Raw genomic sequence first — 25,767 nt, 5'->3', positions numbered from 1 at the left:
CCCTGCCTCCACCGTCTCTCCTTCCCTGTCTCAGAGAAGGCGCCCCTCCTCCCCGGCTGGAATGGATTCTCTTTCTGTGAGCTGGAGCTCATCGCTGCCCACCATCTGCAGAACCGTGTACCACAAATTGCCCACTCTCACCCTCTGCCAGCTCTGCCAGCCTGAGCCTTCCTGAGCCGTGCGCATCCTAAACCAGCTCTCCCCACGCCCTGTATTCCCCTCCAGCTGCCACCCAGCCTCTCTCCTTTTCTTCTCAGCCAAGCTCCAGGAAAACTTTCTATCACCACATCCTCACTACTTATGGCTCCTTGATCCGCTGCCAGCCATCTGCTTTCTGCCTCTGAAAAGTGTGGCCTCCCAAAGAAATTTAAAAGCTGGTACTCATTATTCCTTATTATCATCCAGTCTAGGTCCCTCTAGGAAAAGTGGGCAGCCAGTGCACTGCTGGGCTGGGGCGAAGAAAGGGATGGGTGGGGTGCAGGCCGTACAGCTGTACCTATAGGGTGAGGGCACAGGGTGAGTGCACAGCCCCGAGGACCAGGAGAGAAGTGGTGCTGTCAAAGGCTGTCCAGTGGCCCTAGTGGAGGCAGGTGGAGGCAGGTGGATCTCCTGGCCCTCCCTGTGTGAGCTACGAGCTGTTTCATTGCCCCTCTGCAGGACCCTGTGTTTACACACGCAGCCCTCCTCCATTCCTACCTTGGTCTTCCATGACCTCTACTTTTTCTTGCACACCCACTTCTCTCCCCAGCTGGACTGCAGTCTCCTTGGGAGCAGGGGGCCTCCCTCCTTTCTTGAATCCCCTACAGAACCTGGCACAGCACTGTACCTCCTCAGGGGTTTAGGAAATACTGGCTGATTTATAATTAGCCTGTCCCTTGAGTAAGATACCACGAGCGCTTCTACGGGCCATCTTCCCAAGAAGTTTAAACCCTCTCTTGCTATCTCTCATTGATGTTGACGCTGAGGGTTCTTTAGCAAAACTCTCTTTTTCACAGAGGGGACAGAGATAAAATGAAGTGTAGACAACATCAGAATAAGGTCCCCTCTAGCTAAAAGACGTGGGGGCTCCACGAGTTAGGAACTCTATTTGGGGAGCCTGAGGTGACCAGGTTGGAAGCCCCTGAGTGTTGGGTCACTGTCGAGTGCTTCAATTTTGTTTATTCTGGCCAGCAGTTTGATTACACCTTGGTTGTCTACCTGATAATGGTAGGACAATACATGTGTCAGCCACTGTGCTAAATGCTCGAAGCATGATCTACGAGGCTTAGTACCCTGCAAAGCAGGTACCATTTTTAATCATCTCATAGGTGAGGAAACTGAAGCTCAAAGAGGTGAAGTGACTCACCCAAAGTCACACAGAGATTCAGTGGCAGAGAGTCTGCATTGTGCTGGGGGCCCAGTTTGTCCCCAGCAGGCAGGGACCACAACGGAATTAACGCCTTGGAATAATAGGCCAGTGTCGTTTCATGTCCAAAAGGTACCAGATGAGGTTGGGGATGACATGAGGGCTGTTTTCAAATATCTGCAGGGCTTCAGTGTCTGGGAGGCAGTGGCCCTTTTGAGTGTCCCCAGGATAAGCAGTGTGACCAAAAACAGTGACATGCACGATTGTGCTTGTGATGAGCTGCTTGGGCCCCTTTGCAGCCCCATGCCCCGACTAGGTGGGTGATATTACCATCTACATGTCACACAGGAGCAAACCAAGGTGCAGAGAGCAGTCAGTTGTCCGAGGGTGCACAGCTTGCTGAGTGGCAAGGCTGAGCCAGGCAGCCTGGCTCCAGAGTCTGTGCTCCTAACTGCTCTCCAGTCTTGCCTCTCAGCCAGAGGGAGGTTTCAAAGAGAGGGACTTGGACATGGATTTGAGGAAGCACCGACCGCCAGAACAGCCTAAAAATGGAGACTGGGGGCAGCTTGAGCTCCTCCTCTCTTGACACGCACGAGGAGAGACCGGAAGTACATGTGGCTTGGATAATGCTGGGACTAGGGGGATCTATGCACCCGGCAGGAGGTGAAATCGGGTGACCCCAGAGGTCACTGAGCTCAAGTATAAACTGAGCCCAATGGAGATGGCGCCTCCAAACTCCCATTCCCCAGCCTGTGGTCCCACAGGTCCACACGCCGCAGGCAGTGCTAGGTGCCCAGCAGGCTCTGGACCCCGACACCGGCATCGCTTACCTTCCTTGCAGTCATGCTTATTGTCATGGAGGACAAAGCCGCTGCGACACTGACACTCGTAGCTGCCGAAGGTGTTGACGCAGTCTTGCTGGCAGCCGCCATTATCCTTGGAGCACTCGTCCTTGTCTGCAGGGGAGCAAACAAGGGCAGATGCCGGGTCTGCGCAGGGCTAAGGTCCGGGCGGTCACCCCAGGGGAAGTGGGAGGCCTGGCTGGGCTTCCTCCCCCCCGGGGGCTGGGCGGGGAGTGAGAGGCCGATGGGCTCCGGCACTGCGTCAAGCGGAGCCAGCCGAGTGGGGCCCAGCTGTGGGGAGAGAAAGGAGGAGGGGGGCGGAGGGAGGCCTAGGTCTGGAGCTGACCGGCATGGGAACCCTCTACCATTACCTGCTTACTGGACAGACGGACAAGTGGAAAAACAGACACATGGACAAGCAGACTGCAAGAGAAAGGAGCAGGACGCAGGGGTCCCTCTTTTACTTCACAACAGGAAATGTCACAGACACCATCAAAATGGGAGGGAGCGGGGCAGGGAAGGCCCCCTGCCCACACGAGGGGGACAGTGGGGAGGCAAAGAGCACCAGTTCTGTCCGGCCAGAGGGAGGCAGGCCGGAATGGCAGAGCGGAGGTGGGGCTGGGCGGCACCGAAGCCCCCATCCCATTCTGTCCAAGGTGAGGTTCCTGAGTGTAACAAAGGGTCCGGGAGGCCTGGCAGGCCTCACTGGGGGGTCCGGTTTCTTTTCTGTACTCGGAATTTGAGCTGGTGGGGTCGTCCCCGAGGGGGCTGCAGAGCCGGCCTCTTTTCTGAAACGAGAGAGAGAAGGAGAAAAGGGACCAAGGGGTGGGGGTGGAGGGCAGGGACCAGACAGGGACAGCAGTGAAAACCAGACCCAGGGCCTTGGCGGCAGCTCCACGGGGCAGAGCGGGAAGGCAGCAGGGACCACATGCAGGACAGCCATGTCCGGTGCAGCCAGGTCACAGAGGGGTGGCAGGTGGTGGGAGCACAGCGACAGGGGATGGGCGGATGAGGAGAAAGCCTGTGGCAGGGAGCAGGCCTACAGGGGTGGGCACGAGGTCCGCACCCTGGGGGAGAGAAACGGTCTCCGGCAGAGGGGAGCAACAGTCCGCGGAGAGAGAGAGCTCTGCTGTCTCATTCTGGCTGCTGCGGCTACAGAGTATGTGAGACACACACTACTCACGCCAGCGTACCCACAGACACAGGATCCCCTCACGGATGTGCTGTTGTCCCAACATGGCAGCACAGACGCTGCTCACAGGTTCACACATACGTGTGCACAGGATACACAAACCCCCTCACACACAGATACATGGGCAGACACAGATAACACATGCACACTCATTAGTAACCATCCACCCATCTGCGTACACGTGCCACCAAGAGAAACACACTCAAATGTGCTTTCGCCTATAGCTGCTCACATTCCGGCGGACCCGCACATGTACTCTCCTGTGAACACACACACGTGTGCACTGATACAAACGCATGGTCACAGAGGCACGTGTATGTCACACCCACATATTCGCCAGTCTGTCTGTGGTCACTCTGGGGACCATGTGCCTGGCACAAAGGCAGGCGTTCAGGGAAGGCATGTAGATTGAATAGACACCCAGAACTCCAGAGATGAACTGTGAGGTAGAAAGATGCCTGCTAGCATTCAAACATCTAGGTGGGGTCTGTGACGAGGGGAGCCCTGTTCCTGGTCTCCGTCAGGAGAGGGGCCTGAGGGCTAGAGCACTGGTTCCCAGAAGGCCCTGCGTCTCCAGTCCGTTCTCAGGGAGGCCAGACCCCTTGTGGTCTGCAGCACAGGGCCAAGGGGTGGAGTTCCCAAGTCCCACTGCAGGGCTCCTCCTCAGTCAGAGCATCACAAGGACCCTGGTTGAGGGCCTGTGGAACTGCCTGTGCACTAGCCCTGCAGGAACGTGAGAGTGAGGGGCACCCTATGACCATCCTGGGGTGTCACCTAGGAACTCGCCAGTAACAATGCTGGCAGCTCATGGACTGAGCAAAGATTTCCCTGAAATGTCTTCCTTGTACTTATACCCCAAATACCAAGTCCAGGGTCTGGTACATATTGGGGTTGAGAAATACTTGCCCGATGAATGAGTGAGTGGGTAAATGAATAGAGGAATGAATGAATGAGAGAAAAGTGAGTCCTTGAGGAAGGCCTGCTTTAGCGTCCCAGGACAGGGCCTTGACATGGTGGGGCCCAGACACCATGGGTGGGGGTGGGGTGGGCAGCCTCCCCTCGGAGCCAGGGGGCAGGTTGCAGGAGGGGCAGGAGCAGGGAGTGGGGTGGACACGGGCCCAGACAAGGAGATGGCACTCACCCTCCAGTGCCAAATGCCCCGGAAGGTGGCTGGGGTCAGACTGAAGGTCTTCAGGCTCTTTCTTCTCCTTCTTGGCTTATAGTCTCCTGGCTCGGTGTCCCAAAAGTCCAAAGAGCCCCCTCCTGGGGGGCCAGAGTCAGATGCCCCATGCCCTGAGGCCTGGACCTTGATGCCCACTGGTGAGGGTCCTCTGCAGGTCTCTTGTGCGACAGGGCAATGTGCGTGTGTGCGCGAGGGTGTGCACGTGTATGTGCGCATCTTTGTGCAGGGCTGAGGGTGGGGTGGGCACAGTGCCACGTCAGGGCAGGGCAGTAATCACAGGTGGAGAGCCCTGGGAGTTAGGCCTGACAGGTGTGGTTTCAATCCCCGTCCCCCTCCAAGACTGGAGAAACAGAAGGGCAGGAAGAGAGGAGAGTAAGCAGGTAATGGTTTCCCTGGGGCCAAGCCCACACCTAAGCAGGTGTTAAGTCCCCTCAGCCCTCTGGGGGGTGCCTCATAGGAGTTTCAGGTGGGCACAGGAAGGAAAGGGGTTCGCACTGCAAGGGGAGGGTCTCAGCAAGCAGGGGGCAGGGGCTGTGGGCACTTTAAGCAGAGCAGGGTGGCTGGCAATGCCAAGCAGGGAACCAGTACACAGGGGCAGTGCATGGCATCCAGGTGGGGTTGGCAGGGGTGTAAGGGGCTGGAGGATGCAGGACCCTGGGCAAAGTTGGCGAGAAGGAAGGCAGCATGGATGGGCCGTGGGCCTCCTGCCTTCCTGCTGCCCCGTGCCCAGCCCACCAGGCTTGCTGGGGATGAGGATTCCTGGGTTGCCCCCACGAAGCCCTTCCACTATCCCACACTCGGGACCATGGAGCTCCGGCCCTGTGTTGCCTGTGTCCCGGGTCCTACTGCTTCAGGAAGACTACCAGCTGCCTCACAGCTTAGCCCCAGGGGCAAAGACACAGGGAATGAATAAAGCAGGAGAAAGGTCTCCTGGGAGCACTGGAAGTCAAGCTCAGAGAGGCTGGGCAGGGTGGGGCTGACTACCGGTTTATGCCACCCAAAGATGGGGCCGTCAAAGAGATTTGACCTCAAGCTTCACATGTGGAAGCTCTCGATAAACTAAATGATACATAAATAAGTAAATACAACCATAATAATAAATAAAATAAATGAATAAAAATTTTTAAATGAATAATAAAGTAATATACAATAAAGTAAATGCTGGACCCAGGAAGGCTTTAGTGTTGGAGGGAGAGTTCTCCGCATGAACTCTCTTGGCGCCTGCAGAATCTGATTAGAGATCTGGCCCACACAGTCCAAAACAAACACCCTCCTGCTCTCCAACACCCTCCTGCTCTCCAACACCCTCCTGCTCTCCGCATTCACCTCATGTCCCCAGGCCATGCTTAACTGCCTGCCCCCAAGGCCTGCCCTCTCTCAGGCTCCTGACACCTGGACTGCCTTCTCCCTTCATTTCTGCATGTCTGAATCCTGCCTGTGTCCCGCCTATGTACTGCCAGACATCAGGCCGGCTGCTGTAAAGCCCTGAGGGCTCAGGAATAATGGGGTTCAGGGTGGAGGGACTGGCCTGGTGGTGGAGGGCTAGTGGGGGAGCAGGGGACAGACCTTGCTTCGGGCACCAGGGGGGCTGGGAGTGCAGGGTGCAGCGGCGGGAAGCAGGGAGGCGGGTTGGGGAGTCAAGGTTACCTGAGAAGAAGTGGGCCTTGAAGCCCTTCTTGGAGACTGTGTTGTCGGACTTGAACTCCACCCGCATGTTGTTGTACTGGGAGGTGATGACCTCGGGCTTCTCAGAACCACAGAACTTGCCGTGCAGCTTGGAGTCGGCTGTGAGTCCGCTGCGCACCTCCACGAAGTCGTACTTGCACACCTGCAGGGCAGCACAGCTCCAGGCCCACCTCCTCCAGGAAGCCTCTCCTGACCACCCCCACTCAGCAGGCTTCCTGTTCTGTGGGTCCTTTCACCTTAGGTTACCTGCTTTACTGAATCTGACTGCTCAAAACAGTGCCACCGTACTGTCATCAGATGGATCCTCTAGTATTCCCCACATAAGTACTGTCATCAGATGGATCCTCTAGTATTCCCCACACAAGTCCCAGACCTGCCTCCCTCCATAGGCTTCCTGACACCACGTCCTTTATTTCCACATGCCGCATGCTCCCTGGTCTTCAAGACCTTCTTCCTTGAGCCCCTCTGCTTTCCTGAATCCCTCATCCCTCTACGCTCTTGGCGTACTTCTTTCAGAGGGTAGGAAGCAGGTACTGAGCCAGGCTCCCATGTCTCAGACACTTTCTTGTGTCTCAGCCCCGGGAGGCACTTACGTCATTGCCCTCGGTCTCAAAGAAGTCAAACTGCAGGGAGATGCGGTACTGGGTAGGGGCCACCAACTGCCAGATGCAGTTTTTGTTAGGAGGGTACTCCTTGGGCCAGCCCGGGCTGGTGATGGAGCCGTTGAGCTTGGTGAGGAACCCACCACAGGCAGCTGGGGGTACAAGGGAGGTGGCATCACCTTCCAGAGAAGGTGATGAAGGGCACGAGCTGTGGGCTGGGGTGCCTTAAGGAGGAGCCGGGGGCTTGGGTCTGGTCTCTCCAGAGCATAGAGAAGGAGGCATGAGATGGGGGACAAGTGTCTTCAAAGTACCAGGAGCTGAATGTGTACGCGGCCACTTCTATTTTATGCGGGCCAGGGTGTCCGCTGAGAGAGGCAGGGAGAGTGAGGGGCTCCAGGGAGGCAGAGCCAGTGGGCAGTGCGGACTGGGAGGCACGGAGCGGAGGCTGCTCAGAGTTGAGTAGAAAAAAGCCATTCAGCGAGATCGGGCTGAGCTGGAGTCAGTGAGCCTCTTGAGAACATTTACAGAGAGAGGCTGAAACTCAGTGCCTGTCTGAGAACAGTGGTTTCCAAATTGGAGATAATGACTTCCTGGTGGGTGATGAAATCAATCAGCAGGTCAACATCAGCATTCCAAAAACAGAATCGGAATGGAAAAAAAAGAAAAAACCAGAGTACCTCACTCACCTCTGGTGACAGTGTGTTCTAGGGGATGGAAATATGAAATGTATTCCTTACGTGTGAGTGGTAAAGAAAGTGCGTGGGAGTCCCAGCTGTTCCAGGAGGGGGTCTGTCCAAGGGCACGAGGGATCTGGGGAGGGTTTGGAGTCCGGGAGGGAACGGAGTTCTGGGGCAGCCAGGGGGCACTCACCCTCGCAGCGGCGCTTGTCCGGGGCCAGCTCGTACCCAGGGTCACAGCTGCACTTGTAGCTGCCCAGGGTGTTGAGGCACCGCTGCTCACAGCCCCCGCGGTTGGGCCGAGAGCACTCGTCCACCTCTGCCATGGAGGAGGAAAGATTCAGGGCCCGGGTCCCTCCTCTTGCTTTCTGCTTAAGAGTCAAGTCCAGCGTCCCTCAGGCTTCCTGTGACCTCCCCTGGCCCCATTCCAGAGCAGGAAGTCAGCTTTGAGCCACTCAGCTCTAAAGCTATGGCCACCTGGCCCCACCCAGCCCTCCATGGCCACTCAGGACCCACTCAGTCCCCAGGAGATGTTTTTTGTGAGAGCTCCAAAGGGACCTTGAAGGAGGGGCACTCCACAGAGCCTTCCTTCCTACCACGCCGGCTGGGCTGGTGACCTACACCATTTATTAGTGCCTCTCTTGTGCAGTTCTTGGCTAAGAACTATTCTTTCATTTCTCCTTCCATCCTTACATGAAGCTTGTGATGGAGAGGCTTTTACCATCTCCACTTTACAGAGGAGGAAATGAGGTTCAGGAAGAACCCTCTGCCCAAGGTCACACTGGTAAGTTGTCCACGCTGCCCGGCTTCTGCCCTGAGCGCCTTTGGTGCTTCCTGCCTCTAGGCCTCATGGGTACTTCTTCTGTACAAACTTTTAGACATAAAAGCAACCTGTGTTGTCATTTCAATTCATAGTTGATCACCTACCATGTCTCAGCTACCTTTACTTAAGTTTGTCATTTACTCAATGAGGTAGGCAGTTTTTCAGTGGGGTTGATCTTTTCTACCCAGTTAGACTATAAATTCAAGGGCAGGGCTCCAGGGCCTATGTGTCCCTCACAGTCTCTGTGTCAAATGGGTAAATGAAAAAGAAATGAAGTTATTACACACTATTCACCACAGCCAAGGTGTGGAAACAGACCAATTGTCCATCAGAAATTGTGCCTATGGTCAGCAATACTGTATTGTACACTTAAAAAGGTATTCAAGTCTACAGCCATGCCACCCTGAACAAGCCCGATCCCATCTTTTCTCGGAAGCTAAGCAGGGTCGGGCCTGGTTAGTACTTAGATGGGAGACCACCTAGGAAGATCAGGTGCTGTAGGCATAAAATAATAAAAATAAAAATAAAAATAAAATAAAATAAAAAATAAGGGATTGTAAGCTGACAAGGTCCTTGCAATCTGTGGGGTCAACCAAGGGTTGCCTCGTCTAAAGAAAAAGAAATGTAATCACAGAGTAGTTCGCATGCTAAGATTCTTGCCACAATAAAATAAAGTTGAAAAAACAAAAAGAAAGGATGGAGGAGATGGAATGGCCACAGGGTGAGCGGGTGGGGGAGCAGGGAAGGAGGCACCTTTGAAAAAGTTGACGGCAAAGCCAGCTTTGTTAATGGATCCGTCCGAGACGAACTTGAGCCACAGGCGGCTGGACGTGCTCTTGATGTCGTCCGGCTTCTCATAGCCACAGTAGCGCCCGATGAGGGTGCTGCTCTCACTGTGCCCATCGCGCACCTCCAGGTAGTCATAGGCACAGCTGTCATGGCGCTCAATCTGGGGGCCGGGGGCTCAATCAGCAGGAGGAGCTCCGTTGCCAGGACCCAACACCTGGCGCCCTCGGGGAGGTAGGCTGTCCCGGGGGCAAGTGGGGCACGAAAGGATCACAGGGTCTCTGACCCACCTCGAAGGACTGGAAGGTGAGGCCCACGTGGAAGCCTTCGGACACTTGGATCCGCCAGATGCAGACTTTGCTGGGCCGGTAATCGTCTGGGTAATTGGGCGACTGGATGTGGCCATTGTCCTTTTTCACATCTCCCCCGCAGATGGCTTTGGGGACACAGTGTGAGGTGGGAAAAAGGGGAGGTCAGTGAGAATGCTCTGCCCTTCTCCAGAGCCCCCTCCCACCTCCTCTGGCCCTTCTCACAATAAAAGCCCCCCAGCTTCCCAATGCTTCCCTCCCAACCCCATCCTGGCCAATCCCACTGGGATCTCTGCTTTCTCCCCCATGTGCCCTTAACCTTGCCCCTGGGGCACCAGGAAGGGGGTAGTTCTAGGATGCCCAGGGACCCTATATCTGACTCCCCATTCTTTATCCTCAGTACCTTCGTAGACAGCAAAGAAGCCCTTCCCAACCCAGTTGCTGCTGCTGCGGAATTCGACCCAGAGGCGGCTGTCCGTGGAGACGATAGGCTCGGGAATTTTGCCCCCGCAGAAACGGCCTGTGTAGATGGTGTGGACAGAGGGGACAGTGAGGCCCGAAGTCAGTCCCTTTCCTCTTCTTGTGCCAGGGCTGTCCCTCCAGGAAGCCTGCCCCACCTCTCCAGGGGGCTCAGGGGCTCTGGCCTGGGCACATATTCCCAAGACTGCACACCCTCCAGTGGGCCTGTGTCTGGTCCAATGTCCAGTTTGGCCTTGAAGAGCCAAAGACTCCATCTAGAGGATTCCGCGCCCTTGAGGATTAGGATATGAATGTGTTTCTGGCAGGAAAGGTGAGTCCTCATGATAAACAATTGCACATTAGAGCATATTCCCATCATTACTTATCTTTTCTTATTTGATCTCCATACAAACAATAAGAATGAATACAGTTTTCCTTGTACATTACAAAGTGAGTCATTGATCAGATGCAGGGGATGCCACAGGACCCCAAATAAACCCCAGGATCCGGGAACTGGGTTAGAAAACTTTGCAATAAAACCTGGTGAGAATCCACACAAGTGGATAAGGCTGGCCATCTGTGGAATTCTTCGTAGTCAAGAATTGACCAGGGATGCTTTGTGTATTCCTAATAAGACGGGTGTTTCCCAACTTTCGGCAAGGGACAGAGGGTGCTGACCTAGGTATGTAAGTTATAAAAATAAACTGCAATCTTGGAAATGATCACACGTCTGCAAGAGGAAGTGTTGTAATAACAGCTGCCTTGGGTAACTAAGAAAAAGTATTCGAATATCAGCAACCGAGGGGAAAATATGATTAGCAAGGATTGGTCAGCCTGCTACAGGCACAGGCTGTGGTAATGAGCGGTGCTGAGCTACTTAGCATCATGTCCAGATTGGTGAAGGACAATTTATATAGCTCCTTGGGCTTGATGCCAAAACCCTCCTAGAACACTTCTCTTTGCCCTAAGTCTGAGTCTGTTAAAGCATCTTCTTTCCTGTGACCCACTCATTCCCTACTTATTCATTGCCCCCCCATCCAGGGAAAAAGCACCCTATGTGAACAAGTTTGGGCCATTGTGCCAGGTAGGTAGCCCCCGTGGTGCACCAGGCTGCACTGTGGGCACCCTCAGGCCAGACTTCACAGACAGAGACAAAAGAGCTTCTGAAACTGCTCGGGTGACGAACGGAGCCCGGAACGGTGGGCGGCGTGCAGAATAGCTTCTTCATCTCTGTCAACTCAGATGACTCCCACAACCCGCACATTGACAGCCACCGGGAGAGAGGCCTGGAAGCCTGTGCTGAGGACCCTGAGTCCAGACTGGGAAAGGGACTTGCCTAAAGTCACACGGCTAGTTAGTGGTGGAGCTAGCAGGCATGGTTCCCACGGCCGGGTGTCGCCCCTGGCCAAGTGTTGTGTCTCAGGGGAGGATAATGTAGTTCTGAGAAGGAATCAGCCACAGAGGAGGCGGGGGTGGGCTGGTGCCTTACCTCGGAGGGGCGCCTTCCTCCAGAAGCCATCTCGGACCTCCACATAGTCGTACCAGCACAGGCGGCTGCGGTACAGGTCCATGGAGGTGAAGTTCAGAATGATCTAGGGGAAAGGGGGTGGGGGCAGAGGAAGAGGGTTACACGGCTCCCCACACCTCACCGTCCTCACCTGCCAGGACGTGAGTGCTGCCCCGCTTTCATGAGGCAGTTTGCCATGGGCGCTAAATAGTTAAGGGGTTCCAGAAAGGAACTCCTGGCACAGAAACGTCACTCCTTCCCAGCTGTCTGCCTGTTTCGGTCAGCATTCCTCCCAGATATCCCAGCCAGGCTTCTCTTAAAATGCATAGCCTCGGGAATATGTGTATGAGATCAGCAGGCTCATTTCATTGATTACCTTAGTAAGGAGCTTTGGGTTAAACAAACCCAGCTCCCCAGTCAACTTAAATCATATAAATCACAGCACCTTTAGAGGAAAGAGGTCTCCTCAGTGAGAGCAAGAGCCCAGAAAGCATGTGGTACTAGGGTCTGGCATGGAAATGAAGAGTCCAGAGAGAAGAGGCAGAGGGAAGACAGACCAAGTCCCCCGTCATCACATGTTTATTGAACGCTGATTCTGGGAAGAGGATCACGCTAACTTCGGAGGGGAATCCCTCCTCTGAGTGGGTTTGAGCTACGTCCCTGTCGAGGAGCTTGAGACTTAGAAGGATGAGATATATATACGCATGAAAAGATCATTTCGTGAAAAACTCAGACTCCAGTCACAAGGGCCTGGGTTTGAATCTCACCTCTGCATTTCCTGATGTGAATCTCCGGGTAAATCGCCTAACCTCTTTGAACCTCAGCAGCTACTTCATGTGTATAACCAAGAACATCTCATCCTAACACAGGGACAGCCACTGCCCTAAGTGCCTCCCACCCTCATTTCAGCCTCTGAACTCATCAGATGTTCACCTAATCCTGGAGGAATGTCTGACACTTTGCAAGTACCAACTGTCCCAGCAGGTGGGCGCATTAATAGGTAGAGAAGCAAACTTTCCAGGAGAGAAACTGCTTCCTTAGTAGTTTCCAGAATGAGCCATAAAGCTTGTTGTTTTTTTCTGAGTCTGACATGCAGGGACTCCAAAGAACAGTTCACTGTGACCAGTGAGGTGTGTACAGTGGACATATAATGGCCCCAGGGGCTCACCTGTGGGTGCCAGCTGGGCTCCCTGCTGGAAGAGAAGGGGACAAGAAGGTCTGTCTCCCCTCTGGCTCACTGTAGAGTTAGAGGCAGATAGAAAAAGAAGCCAGGATGAAAAAGATCCCAAAGCAGGTGCTGGTGATCAGTGTCTGCAACCAGTGTCAACGCTGTGGCCTGCAACTGGTCAGGGGAGAGCGTCTGGCTCCCAGTCACTCTGTCACACCAACCTCTCCGGAATTCTTGGTGGTCTCAATATCCACGTAGACAAACCTTCCCACTTCGTGGCCTCTCTGTTCCATGACCTCCTTTCCCCCCCTCTCTCTGCCCCTTCTCGGCCACATATAGCACATGCCCTAGACCTTATCATTCATAAGCTCGAGTTCATCCACGTGACTCAATCTTTCCTTGCTCACTCCCTCCGTTCACTGAGCTCACGATCCTGCTGGTTCACTATGACCTTCAATCCACTGAGCCTACAGGATTTCCACTGTCTTTCACATCTAGATCCTCACATCTCTCCTTACCCAGGCTGGACCTGCGGTCCGTCTCTCTTCTTTTCCTTTCATTCATAAGTTTAAGTTTATGTTTTTGGGAACCTTTTACTACCTGTGATAGCCTGAGATGGAATCGAGATCATGTTTTGAAAAGTATACTGTATTACTCTTGATAATTATTATTAATCATCACTGAGACTATTATTATAAAAAATATAGGTCCTGACGTTTCGAAAAACAGAAGTTGAAAATCTGTTCTAAATCTTGCTGTAGAGCCAGTGTCTCAAGACCCAATATTTTATCTGTTTAGAAAATGAGTAAATATCACAGAGGAAGTTTAATTCACTATGGAATCCTCAGTGTATGGCTCACAGTAGTTGCTTAATAAATATTTCTTGAATAGAATTTTGTTTTCAGGAATCTATTCTATAGATCTACTTGCCCAAGTGTATAAAAATATGTTTCAAGATATTTAAGGTAGAATTTTTGAAAACTTGGAAAAACTTAAATCGATATCCATCAATAGAGACCTGCAGGGGATGATTAAATAACTAAATTAAGGGACATCAAGATAATGGCACAATAAGCAGCCATGAAAATGATTGAGTTAGATCTGTATGTGCTGACATAGAATGACCACCACAATTTACTGTTGAGCGAAGGGCAAGTTACAGGAGACCAAACATGCACACACACGTACCAGAAGGTTCTGGAAGGACATCATTAGTGTTCTCAATGCTTAGTCATCTATGAGGAGTGGGATTTGGAGGCAGATCAAGGGGAGACTATTCTCTTTTTACCTTATACATTTCTGTGTCCTTCAAAATTTTTATAATGTGTGGACGTTATATCTAACAAACAACGAAAATATCTTTTAAAGAGTTCCTGGATAAAAGAAGGAATGCAGAGGGCCGAGTGAGGGCGCTCAGTCTTCTAAACTTGCACCCTCAACAACTACTCTGTGTGGCCTTTCTAGGCCTGCCAATCAATTCTGCTCACCAGCTGCGCTAAGAACAGTAGCAGCTGTCCCCTCCCTCCTCGGAAACAACCCTGGCTCTGTCCAGGGTGAATCAGTTCAGACCCTCTGAAGAAACCACGCATGCCCCGCCGGCGAACCCCAAAGGGCCCACCCGAGACCTCCTACATGGCAGGAGGAACCAGAGGTCGCCTCGCACAGGAGGAAGAGACCTGCACTGGTGGTCGGGGCATCCTACAGGGAGGCACAGCCGTGGCTAAATTGAGACCGGAGGTGTCTAATTAAGAGTTGTAACAACTTGTCATGTGGAAACAGCTGTGTTCTGGTGGCAGGGCCACTACCCTTTGCCAAAGAAAACCTGGCCAGCTCCACCACTTCCTGGCTGGTGACTTTGGGCCTGTGGCTTAACTTCTTTGTGTCTCAGTGTCTTTGTATGAAAAAAAGGAAGGTGATCCCAACGATTTCCACTGGGGAGTCAGGGGACTGACTGAGATGTGGGGTGCAGAGTCACCAGGTGCACCCTGCATGTACTCCTCACGTTTGTTGAATGCTCTCAGGAAGAACCTGGCAGAACATGTTGACCCCTGGGGACCCACAGTCCGGGCTTCAGCCTGATCTTGCCGTGCCATCTCAGGCCCATCATTGAACTCCTCTCTGCCCCCATTTCCTTACCTGTAAGATGGTGATGGGAACAGTGCCTATCTCACAGGACTGAGGGGGAATTAAATTAATATAGGTAAGTTTACAACAGTGTCTGACACGTGTATGTGTCATGAGTATAACATACACACATGTCACACATGCATACGACAGTGTGTGCCACTCCGTTAACATTAATTTCACTACTGGAGTTGAGTTTGCTTAAGATATTTTGACATTTGAAATGGTTCAAACCAGAATCCTGGAAGCAAGGGCGGCGAGGGGGGGCGGGGTGCGGGTGGCGAATGGGCCCCAGGAAAGCTGGCCAGGGTTCACTGATTTATCAGATGAGCGAACAGCAGCTGACACTGACTGATCTCCTACTATGTGCAGGCAGCGCTCCAAGCACGATACGTATATCACCTTGTTTAATCCTCGTATTAACCCCGCAAGGGAGGCACTACCACCAGGCCCATTTCACAAATGGGAAAACAAAGGCATGGAGAGGTTAAACAGCTTCCCCAAGATCATGCGTCCAGTCAAGAGCACAGCTGGGAGTCAAATTCAGTCACGCTGTCTCTGAAGCTTAGGCCCTTAACCGCTACTCCATGTGGCCTCCTAAGGCCTGCGAATCAATTTTGCCCAATAGCTGTGCAAAGAACGAGCATCAATGTTCCCTCCATTCTCTGAGCCCCACACCCTTCAGCGCCTGAGAAGCAGGACTTACAGAGGCCTGAGCACAGGCCTTGCAGAGGAGGAAGGGGCCAGCTCTGCCAGTGTGGGACTGGAGGAGAGGGGTCAGGGAAGGCATCAGAGAGGAGGTAGAATTTGGGTTGGACCCTGAAGAATAGCCAGGATATCAGAAGGCAGGGATGAGAATGAAGGTGGATACTGATAAATCCAAGAGGCATTTTAAATTTTTATCTTCTTGGCTCCCCTGTGACATTTGACCACAATCTCCCTTTGAATCCACTTTCCTGCTCATACAGGCTGGCTTGGGGAACTGTAAATCCTCTCCAAGGCAGCTGCTCATTACATGCAGTGTAGAGACTTGGGACCCTCAGAGAAGCCTTTCAAAGAGGCTCTTTCGCTTGTTCGACACACCCCTGACTTGCACAGTTGTATAAGTTCACACTGCTTGCAATAAGCTGAAAACTGGGAAGCCAGTGGAAAACAATCTCTCGGCAGCCAAATAGATGCCAAAGTCCACCGGCTAATGCGGGTGGGTTTATTTAAGGTTTCTTGTTGAAAGAGTGAAGACTTTGGAGTCAGACAGGTCTAGAATTGAATGCTAGTTCCACCACGACTACTGTGTAAACGTGGGCAGATTTACTCACGCCCTTTGAGCCTCACCTCCCTCATCAGTGCGGTAGGGATATTGTGCCCACGTCACAAAATTGTTGTTAAGAAATAAAAGAGATCATGCACGTAAGATGCCTGATACTTCCCCTGGCATAAAACTGTTAAGTAACAAAGAGTAGCCATTATTGGATGATGCCATCCCCTTCTCATTGCCCAGCTTCCGAGGGCCCTTTAAAGGGTCCACACCCAGGGTTCTATCTTCGGTTCACTTACAACTCTACAATCTCATCCAGGACTGCGGGTGGGTTTTATTTTTTTGCATTTCTACAACTATACATTGATTAACCTGGAATTTTTATCTGGAGCTCTCATCTCTCCCTGGACCTCCAGGCGGGCCTCCGAAAAGAATGAGGAATCTTCTGGAATTATGAAGGGAGCAGGCCCAAGGCCCAGAGAAGATCCTAGAGCAAGGCCACTAGAGACTAAGGCCCGCCCATGCCCGCCTGAAGGAATAGGGAAGGAAGCGATCCTGGCCAAGTTGCTATGCCTCTGCCAATGGAGCAAACCTCCTGAACGGGAAAGAAAGCGACACTCTACCCTATTCTATGGTCCTCGAGGTGGGGGGCTGACTCACACACCTTTCTATCCTCAGGCCAGGCACATAGTGAGCACACAGCCCACTTTGGTGAAGGGGACTTAGGTAGTTGTTGGAATGGGACAGGGCTCTAGAGTATACATAGTATTGCATTCACATGCAAAATGAGAATATCATTAGTGCCTGGGCTGTGATATTGTTGGGCTAATTAAGAGAGATAACACATAAAGATCTCAACATATGACTGATGAATCACATACTGAATAATCATTGTTGCTATTATCTGCGGTGAGATTTCCAAAGGCTGGAATAGTGAAGCCCCTTGGCAGAGGAATGAAGGAAGCCAGGGCATATAGTCAGTACATGACAGCAAGAAGGACTGCGATATTTAAGTTAGATTCAGAAAATAAAAACAAGGAAGGGGTGAATTCACTTTTGAGGGAAGATGGTAGAACGTTAACCAAGAGAGATGAAGGAATTACTCAATCAACCCTCAATAAAAGTCTGTCATTAATGAAATAATCTTCAAATGACAACAATAAAATAAGCACAGTTTGGAAAGGAAATGGACACTCAGTAACAAAGGAGGAAAGTCAGTGAGCAGCTCTCTAAGTTGACTCTTGTGTCTAGGCTCAAAAATGACATCAGAGAATATTCCGAGAACTCGCAGATATGATCAGTGTTTGTAATCTTGAGAACTCAGAATTCAGAAGAGCTTTCCCAGTTTCCAAGGGTTGTTCATGGTGTGGAAGGGTTTGGAGTGAATTCTGGGAATTGCAAACCACTGAGTTGAATGTCAATCTCCAATTAAATAGATGGCCTGTGACCATTTAGAGAAGAAACACTTGATTACCAGGAGCCAGTTCGGGTTCACCTGAAAAAAAGTCTATCACGAATTTCACTTCCTTTTTAAAAGGGTTTTTACCAACTGTTAGAATGGTGGATTTAATTTGGTAAAGCAATCAATCTACATATTTGGCATTTATTAACCACTTTCTGTTCCAGGGATATAAAAATGATGCAGGAGGGGTCTCGGAAGAAGTTCACTCCTCCATTGACTAGGTGGTGACCTGTGTGGCTAGATGGTAATCATGTTAAGTGGTGTCATAACTCGTAGAAAAACTCTGCCCAAAGCCTTCCCATTAACGGGTCAATGTCAGTTCAGAGGGAGATCTTGGATCTGCTTTGATTCATGTCCTGTTCAATATTTTGATCAAACACCAGGTTCCAAAGACCCAAAAGGCATGCATATCAAACGAGCTCATGGCAGAGTAAAAGGGATGGCTACCCATTGGAGGGTGCAATTCTGATTCAAAATGATCTTGAGTGCTGTTGGAATGAACAATGTGACCAGTAATAAAATCTAATACAGCTCAAGGCTACTCAAGGTGGCACTAGTATATTAAGTGCCATGTTCTGATCAAGGGAATAAAGTCTTAAATTTGACTCTTGGGAGCAATAAAAATACAAAGGACTCGGAAGGTCCTGGGGTGGGTGAGAGGTCTAGACTCCATGTGAAAAGCCTGTGAATGGATCTGAGAAGTACTTAGAAAAGTGCCTGGCACATAGTAAGTGCTATCTTCGAGTTAGCCTTCATTTACAACTATCGCTGGAAGCCCCTCCTCACTGTGGTACTCCATCATTCTTGTGGGTTGGATGGGTTTACTGTCCCCAAGAAGGTCACTCACAGCCACAGTGACTACATGCTCCTACTCTGCTGCCTTGGCAGAGGAGGGGACGCTCAGTTTACCTTCTCCCCAGGTGTGACAGAGATGCGCCATACGCAGTGCATGTGGGCGGAGTAGCCGTTGGGGTACTCAGGAGAGGAGAAGTTGCCTGTGCTGTCTTGTAGGGTCTCTCCACAGGCTGTCAAGGAAAGTAAATGACTGGGTGGCTGACTGCAGGCACTTGATCCCCCCAACCTTCTGTCTTCTCTGCCCCGTGCCCTGACATCCTCAGGGGAGAGAAGAATGGAGGAGGAGAGGGAGGAGTCTGGGGTGGTCTTGTCCCTTTAAGATCCACCCCCTGGTCCTCATAGATAAGCTCACACCATCCTATCTCCCCCTAGCGCTAAGGATGCCCTGTTGTCAAGGCAACTGGGTTCCAGAGTTGAGGTCAGGCTCTTTTGGTGGGCCTCACTCCTCGCTCTCTGAGAACTGCTCTGCTCTTCCCATTTTCTGCTCCTAGTGCCCCTCATTCTCCCAGACCCTGAGAAGGTGGGTGGCTCATCATTTCACCACCACCTGACTCTAGGCCCAGTTTGGTCCATAACTTGAATACTGCCACTCCCTGGGGGTCCCCTTCACCAGGCAGTCTTGGCCTTCTCTAAGGTTCACGGTTTTAGCCTTCTTGGTCCCAGTCCTGGCCTCTGCCTGTCTGGGGCCGTACCCTCCACTCCTCCCTGGCCCATCCTTCCATGCCCTGACCTGGGCACTTGTAGAGCTTGCGGGCTTGGGCGATGTCCCCCTTGCTGAGCCGGGTCCTTTGGCCAATGGGAGGTTTCACTCCGTTCACCTCGTACTTGGGAACAATGGTGTCCAGGAAGATGCCCCTGAGGAGGACAAGCCCCACATGGGTGAGAACCTGACGAAAGGAGGGGTGGTGTGCCTGTGCGCACTAAAGGTCACAACCCTGCCAGAGCCCAGACATTCCTCAGCAGGGTCAGGGACGGGTGGAGACATCTCACCCTGTCATTATGCTGCCCACTGACCAGCAGCCACCCTGCTCCGTGGCAGCCACAGCACAGGAACCTGGGGGAGCCCCAGAAACACTTTGGGAGGTCAGGGACACAAGCCCAGGAAACCCTGGGGACCCACTTGTGTCCAGCTCAATCTGGCCCTGACTCCCAGCCCCAGGAGAGCTTTGGACCCCTCGTCGATCATGTCTCCAGCCCCACCTGGCCCCCGATTCTGCAGCCCCTGTGCTCATCAGCCTTGAATGCACTTCTCCCAGGATGACCCAGAGCCAACGCTTTATCCTATTGGCACGGCTGCTTCTGATAGCACCTGGGACAAGGCCAAAGGGCAGGGTCCACTGTGGCCGGATCGGACCCTGGGACAGCCCCACCAGTTCCCAACCCATCAGTGTCTCTGGCCTCTCAGTTCCTGCTTGTGAGATCCTGGGTGTTCCCATCTGGGAAGAGGGGAAGCAGGCAGCCCTCTGCCTCCCCAGGGCCCCTGACTCACCAGTTGGGTGGAACTCAGCAGGGGGTAAGGAGGGATGTGGTGGGAAATGCACAGGGGGGACTGTGGGTGTGGGGGGGGGCCGATGACCTCACCACCCTTTCTTGGTCTCTGTTCCCTCAGATCTGGAGGCAGGAAGAGTGGGTCTAGCAGGACTGACAAGAGGGGGAAGGGCCAATGTCTGGGACAGAGTGGGAGTGCAGATGGAGGATGAGGAAAGGCCAGGCGGGAAGGAGGGCGAGGAGCATGCAGGTCAGTTCCCATACCGGGCTAAGGAGAAGCTGGGGTGGGGGGCGCTGACCCACTGCCTTGGGGTTCTGGCTATGATTTCGGGAACCTGAGCACAGGATGAAGAGTAGGTGTGTATGTGCTTGTGAGGTAGGGAGGAGGCTGGTCCAGGGCAGGAGCTGGTCTTTGTGCAAAGTAGCCAATTATGAAAAGGCAGACCAATCAGAAGAGGATGCTCCTAATTAGAAAAATGTGTCCCTTTTTGGTCATCAGAGGAGGGATGAGCTCAGCTCCTTTGGGCTAACACGGTTCTGGGGCCACCGCGCACCACGGCCTGCAGAGTGGCTGGATTTCAGCCTCCTGTGCCAGATGCCCTTGGTGTGCACAGCATTTAGGTGAAGAACTTAGGCTTTGTGAGTCCCGACCCTGCCATGAGCCCACAGTGGAAAGGACAGAAGGGCAGGCAGCACCACGGGTCCTCTGCTTGGGGGCCGCAGCAGCCCAGGACCCATTCTTGTCCTTGCTAACTCACCAGGACAGCCTGGTGCAAAGCGGGAGGCCCACGGGGGCAGGGCTGGGCTGCCCCAGCAGAGGCCGGGCCCATCTCTCACCTGGAGAACGTGTTGCGGGCATAGTGCATGATACTGTCAAAGTCGTAGTTCTCCCCCAGAGACTCCACCTCTTGGATCTCCATCTTCAGGAAGTTATACTCCTGCCCTGCGAAGACCAGAAAAAGGGTGTGCGGAGTGGCAGGGGGTGGGTCTGTGTGGGATGCAGGGTGGGGAATGGGGTCCTCCCAGGACTTGGGAGGTGCCCCCCTACCTGAGGGTCCCAGGAGCAGCCAAGGGAAGCCTGGGGGGAGGGGCGGGTCTCTAGAAGAGTGTCCAGCAGAGGGGCAGGGTGAAGGAGGACTTGCAGCAGGGAAGGCTCAAGGGAGTATGGGAAGGAAGTGCCCATTTCTAGAACCACAGCGAGATGAAAGCAGTGAAGAGTGGAGGAGGCCTGGGGAGAGAGGGAGGAAACAGGAAGGGAGGGGAAACAGAGCATAGCCAGGAGAAAGGAGAGAGTGAGCACCCTTAGAGGACAGAAAAGGCAAAGAGCAGAAGGCTGGGTAAGTGAAGAGAAAGGCTGAGGAAGCATGGAGGACAGGAAGACCCCTCCCCAAACTCCACCCTGATGGCCAGCTGGGTTCCGGCTGCTCTGGATGGCCCCTATGTCCAGGATCTGGACCTTTCCTGGCCCCCCAAAGTAGCTCCGCAATCGATCTGTGGTCTCCGAGCTGCTACTGGCCAGAGCAGATGCCTCAGGGGCAGCATCTGGACCTAGGTCCTGGGCAGGGCTGAGATTATATGCTGAGCTGACCAGAAGCGGTGGCTCGAGGGAGCAGCTGCCACCCGCACCGGGGGCCCTGGAGCAGGGATTGGGGCAGGAGCCACGGTACCCCCCCCACCCCCACCCTTAGGTAGAAGTACATACCTGGCTGGATGTTCTCACGCACGATGGAGACGTGGCGGTCCCGGTCGGGCCGCGTGTGCTCGTGCCAAAAGCCGATGACGTGGCCCAGCTCATGGACCACGATGCCGAACTTGTCACAGTTCTTGCCGATAGAGATGGCCTGCGGGCCCCCGCCACGGCGACCCACGTAGGAGCAGCACCTGGAGGGCGGGGCCAGCTCAGGGGGGCGGTCCCGAGCTGGGGGAGTGCATCCACTCAGGGGCCGGGCTAGGCTGCCAGGGGGGCGGGGAGCGGAGGGGAAGGGGAGGGGCCTGAGTGTGCGGAGGCCCAGGCTGTGGGCTGGGTCACCGATTTTTTTAGATGCCCCATGGCTGGAAGGGCCAGATGACACACGGCTAAGCCCAGGTGGGGCAGCTGCTGTGCCCAGGGCAGAACATGGGTTAGGGAGATGACAGAGGGTGCAGTGCCCAGGGGCCCCTGCTCACCCGCAGGGTCGATAGGTGAATACAATATAGCTGTCCTCATCAGTGCGCTCCAGGAAGGTGACACAAGTATGCTTCTCCCAGTGCCTCATGGCCTGCCGGAAGACTGCCCTCTGGCTGCCTGCCAGGAAGAAGGAGGCTGTCACAGCGTCCAGGTGAGCCCACCTTCACCCACCGCTCGAGTTGATACCGGATAGGCAGAAGGTACCTCTCATATTACCGTGCACAGCAGGGCTGCCCGGACATAACGCTCACCAGTGAAGTTTCCCCCAATGACAAAGGGGATGACCCCATCGGGCCACACACGATCCGGTCTGGACGTTGCTGCCCGCCGGCTCCGGGACCTGCTTCGCCATCGCCCACGGCTTTTCTGAGGCAGCCCGCTGGTGCGCGGGCAGTTGGGAGTGGAAGAGTTTCCTGGAATTCAGAGAGGAAGACATTGGTAGCAAGTGGGTGAAGGGGAGGAGGGGCAAAGGAATTATAATCAATCTTCATTATTGGGAGATTCCATATCTGCCCACTCACTACAATTTATTTGGAACCCCAAAATCAGTACCCTTGGCTCTTTCATCGTCATTTGCTGACATGCACAGAGCAGTGAAAGATTCGAGTCACCTGACGGGCATGTCCCCAGGAAAGGTTGAACAAGGCGATGCTCTGCCTTCTTGTTTCAGCTCTAATAACGCAAACAAGTGTCTTTTTCACAGTCTATTTAGTGCCATATCTTTTTGTTGTTGTTTTGCATGTTTTGCATTTTTGTGCCTTTTCTGTTGGTGATTTTGCTGTTAAAATGACTCCCCTGCCCGCCCCCACCTCTACCTTCCACACCAAAGAGCTGTTTAGTGTTCCTACATGTAAGAAAACTGTGATGGGCCTTATGGAGAAAATGCCTGTGTTAGATAAGCTTCGATCAGGCGTGAGTCATAGTGCTGTTGGCTATGAGTTCAATGTTAATGAAGCAATTATATATTAAAAAAGGTGTCTTTAAACAGAAACACACATAAAACACGGCTACGTATTGATGAGTTATGAAAACGTTGTGACCAGAGGCTCACTGTATTTCTCTTAGGAGTATTGGCTCGGTTTTGGTAACTCAGTGTTTGCAGGGACTTTATAGAGTGACTAGAAGTTTATTCTATAACTTTATTCATAACCACCATGAATAGTAAGTGTTGACTGTGATGGAAAAGAGAACAATGGTGCACTCATTTCCTACGAACTGTGGGGACCTGAGACTAGGAAGTGTCCCCCTCTCATCCGGTAAACCTTCCTATTTGTGGTGCACACAGGACTCGATGTCTTCTTTAAGTATTCCCAAATATGAGGTCTCATTTGACACAGTAGCTCTCTGGGATGGATTGAACAAGTGTCACTATCTACCTCTGACAGATGAGAAAACTAAGGCCAAAGATTTTCCCAAAGTTACGTGGTAGGGTAATGGCAGCCCAGGTGATCCAGCTCCTCCATTCTAGTCCCCACTAAGGTCAAGTAAGGCTTGCTAGTTACCAGGCCATGAGGTCACCCTCCAATGCCAGCTGCTCTCTGGGGTAGTTTGACCTTCACTCTAGGGGCTGCCCATGCCAGGGTCCTCCCTTGTGTTGAACATGACAACTGCCTGCCAGCACCAGAGTGTGCTCAGAACAGGTCCCAGGTGAGCATCTGTGTCCTCTGGCAATGGAAGAGCCACCTATGGCCAGTAGCATGTTCCAGAGCAGGGAGAAGGCTGGACAGCACTGAGCCAGCCCAGGCCTCATTCTTTCCATTCCCTCATCCACTCCCAAGTGCCAGGTGGGTTGTTAGGTGCTTGGATCACACCCAGGGATAAGAAGGGCCCATCTCTGACCTTGAAGAGCTTTGAGTTCAGCTGGGAAGACAGACACGTAAACAAATTGTCGCACTATGGTACACTGAGTGAGCTGCTAACAGTGTCAGTACAGAGCAGAGAGAACATAGGAAATGGAGGTACAGTCATGTCTGGGGGGCGATCAGGGAAGACTTCACAAGAGAAGCTCTCGTGATGGGCCTTGAAGAATGCATAGAAGCTTGCACGGTGGGAGCAGGAGGAGAAGCCGGGGGGGACTGTGGTGTTGAGCAGAGCCTTGGATTTGGAGTGAGAGGCTTGGCTTCCTGTCCCAGCTCTGCCACAACTACCTTTGTGATCTTGAGCAAATCACATCACCTCTGTGAATCTTAGTATCTGTATCTCTAAAGCAGGAGTTGTCCTGACACCTACCTTCGAAGGTGATTGGGAACAGTCCAGTTAGATAATGCTTATAAAAGTACTTTGTAAACTGTAAGCAAAAAGAATGTTGGTTCTTAGCTCCTGGGAATGTCTAAACTTCCTGCTCCTCCAGGGAAGAGATAAAGATATCCTAAGGGAAGACGAGGCCTTACGCTGGGTTCAAGTTCATGGCCTCTGTCTTGGGAGGGCTGGCTGGGAACAGGGAGGTCTGTGTTTCTCCAATTCTGGCACCCACTTCTGGGGCATAGGAAGGCTGGCCCGTACCCAGTGCACCTGCAGCTTTGATAGAAGACCTGTGGATTGCACGCTGTCTGAGATCTGAGGCCTGCCGCACCTGGAAAGCCCTCAAATCCTCCTCGTCCAGGGCGATGTCCCCAAGGAAGGCAGCTAGAGAGAAAAGAAGAGGCCGCGGGCCGAGTTAGTCCTCCTACCCCGCACTGACAGCCCTGACCCTGTGGACACAGCCCCGGCCCCCATAGCAACTTTAATCCCAACCATCTTCTGGGGAAGGAGAAGGACAGTGAGGTTTGGCTCTGGGGATCTCTTGGGAGACTCATGCTCGCTTTTTAGTTGGAATCCCCGCAAAGCTGATGGCCAGTCCCTACCAGACCATTAGCTCTACAGAAACACAGTTATGTCATTTATCTCATTATTCTTCATCTAACAGTTGGTATGCACCCACTGTGGACCAGGTTCCAATCCAGTGATTAGCAAGACAGATGAGGTCCCTGTTTGCATGGAGCTAACCTCCAACAACACACAAGTAAGCAAATACCGAACTCCAGAATCCAGACAGTGATGTGTGCTATGAAGAGAGTAGAGGGTGAGATGATAGAGTGTCTCCTCTGTGGGCCTAAAACCTTGGCACTGTGCTGAGCACGTGGCATTCACTCCACAAATGCCGTTTCAATGGCAATGAGGGGAGGTCAGGAGTAAGAAGTGGAGCAGATAGGCACATTGGGGAGCCTAGGACACGTGATGGGAGCTTCTCAACTAGGAGAAAAGGTTGAGCAGTTCTCAAGTGACTCCTATTTGGAGTCTCAGGGTCCCCTCTCCGGAGAAAGAAGGGACTGGGGGAAACAAGTCCCCTGATAGGCCATTTTGATTTCTGAAGCTGGGATGGTGTTATCAAAGAGATGGGCTAAACGGTCTGCTTTGTGAGAAGTCAGGAATGAGAAGCGGAGGCTGCAGAGCTGAGCTTGATAGAAGGAGCTCAGATGCAAGCTTCACGCAGGGCTGGGGCTGGGGATGGGGAGGCGGGAGGCGGGAGGCGGAGCAGAGGGCAGCTTCCCTGCAGCTCCGCCCTAGCGACATCTGCTTCTCATCCCAGCGCTACACAGGCCTGGAGGGCAGCATGACACAAGTTGTTTTAACCTTGAGGCCTTGCACACAGGTTTTTCCTCCCCAGATGTCCTGCTGGGTGGACACACACACACATACACACACCGTCATCATCATCATCGTTACCATCATCATCACACACAGAGTCAGACAAACAGGGTTAGTGTTCCTACAGATACAGGGTGACATCCACACGCATGCCATCAAACACATAGCTCCACAAAGTCACAGAGACATCCTTGTACACACAAGCAATGCT

General features: G+C 52.8%; 1 protein-coding gene and 1 pseudogene across 1 annotated transcript in view; one reads left to right on the top strand and one right to left on the bottom strand.

Moving 5' to 3' along the window:
- Positions 1-24,739, bottom strand: part of BMP1 (bone morphogenetic protein 1) — a 30,831-nt gene extending 6,092 nt beyond the window's left edge. The window contains 16 exon segments of the mRNA XM_025044259.1: positions 2,176-2,301; positions 6,210-6,390; positions 6,842-7,002; positions 7,721-7,846; positions 9,104-9,299; positions 9,427-9,572; positions 9,848-9,964; positions 11,393-11,495; positions 18,329-18,444; positions 19,005-19,129; positions 20,600-20,705; positions 21,465-21,643; positions 21,929-22,046; positions 22,181-22,342; positions 24,441-24,540; positions 24,542-24,739. Coding sequence (XP_024900027.1) covers positions 2,176-2,301; positions 6,210-6,390; positions 6,842-7,002; positions 7,721-7,846; positions 9,104-9,299; positions 9,427-9,572; positions 9,848-9,964; positions 11,393-11,495; positions 18,329-18,444; positions 19,005-19,129; positions 20,600-20,705; positions 21,465-21,643; positions 21,929-22,046; positions 22,181-22,342; positions 24,441-24,540; positions 24,542-24,724 — 2,245 coding nt within the window. The 5' untranslated portion in view covers positions 24,725-24,739.
- LOC112477142 lies at positions 8,736-8,854 on the top strand (annotated as a pseudogene).
- Positions 24,740-25,767: the final 1,028 nt, after the last annotated feature.

This window comes from Pteropus alecto, unplaced genomic scaffold (genome assembly GCF_000325575.1).
Source record: "Pteropus alecto unplaced genomic scaffold, ASM32557v1 scaffold160, whole genome shotgun sequence".
NCBI classification, from domain to species: domain Eukaryota; kingdom Metazoa; phylum Chordata; class Mammalia; order Chiroptera; family Pteropodidae; genus Pteropus; species Pteropus alecto.
This window is presented reverse-complemented; position numbering and strand designations above follow the sequence as displayed.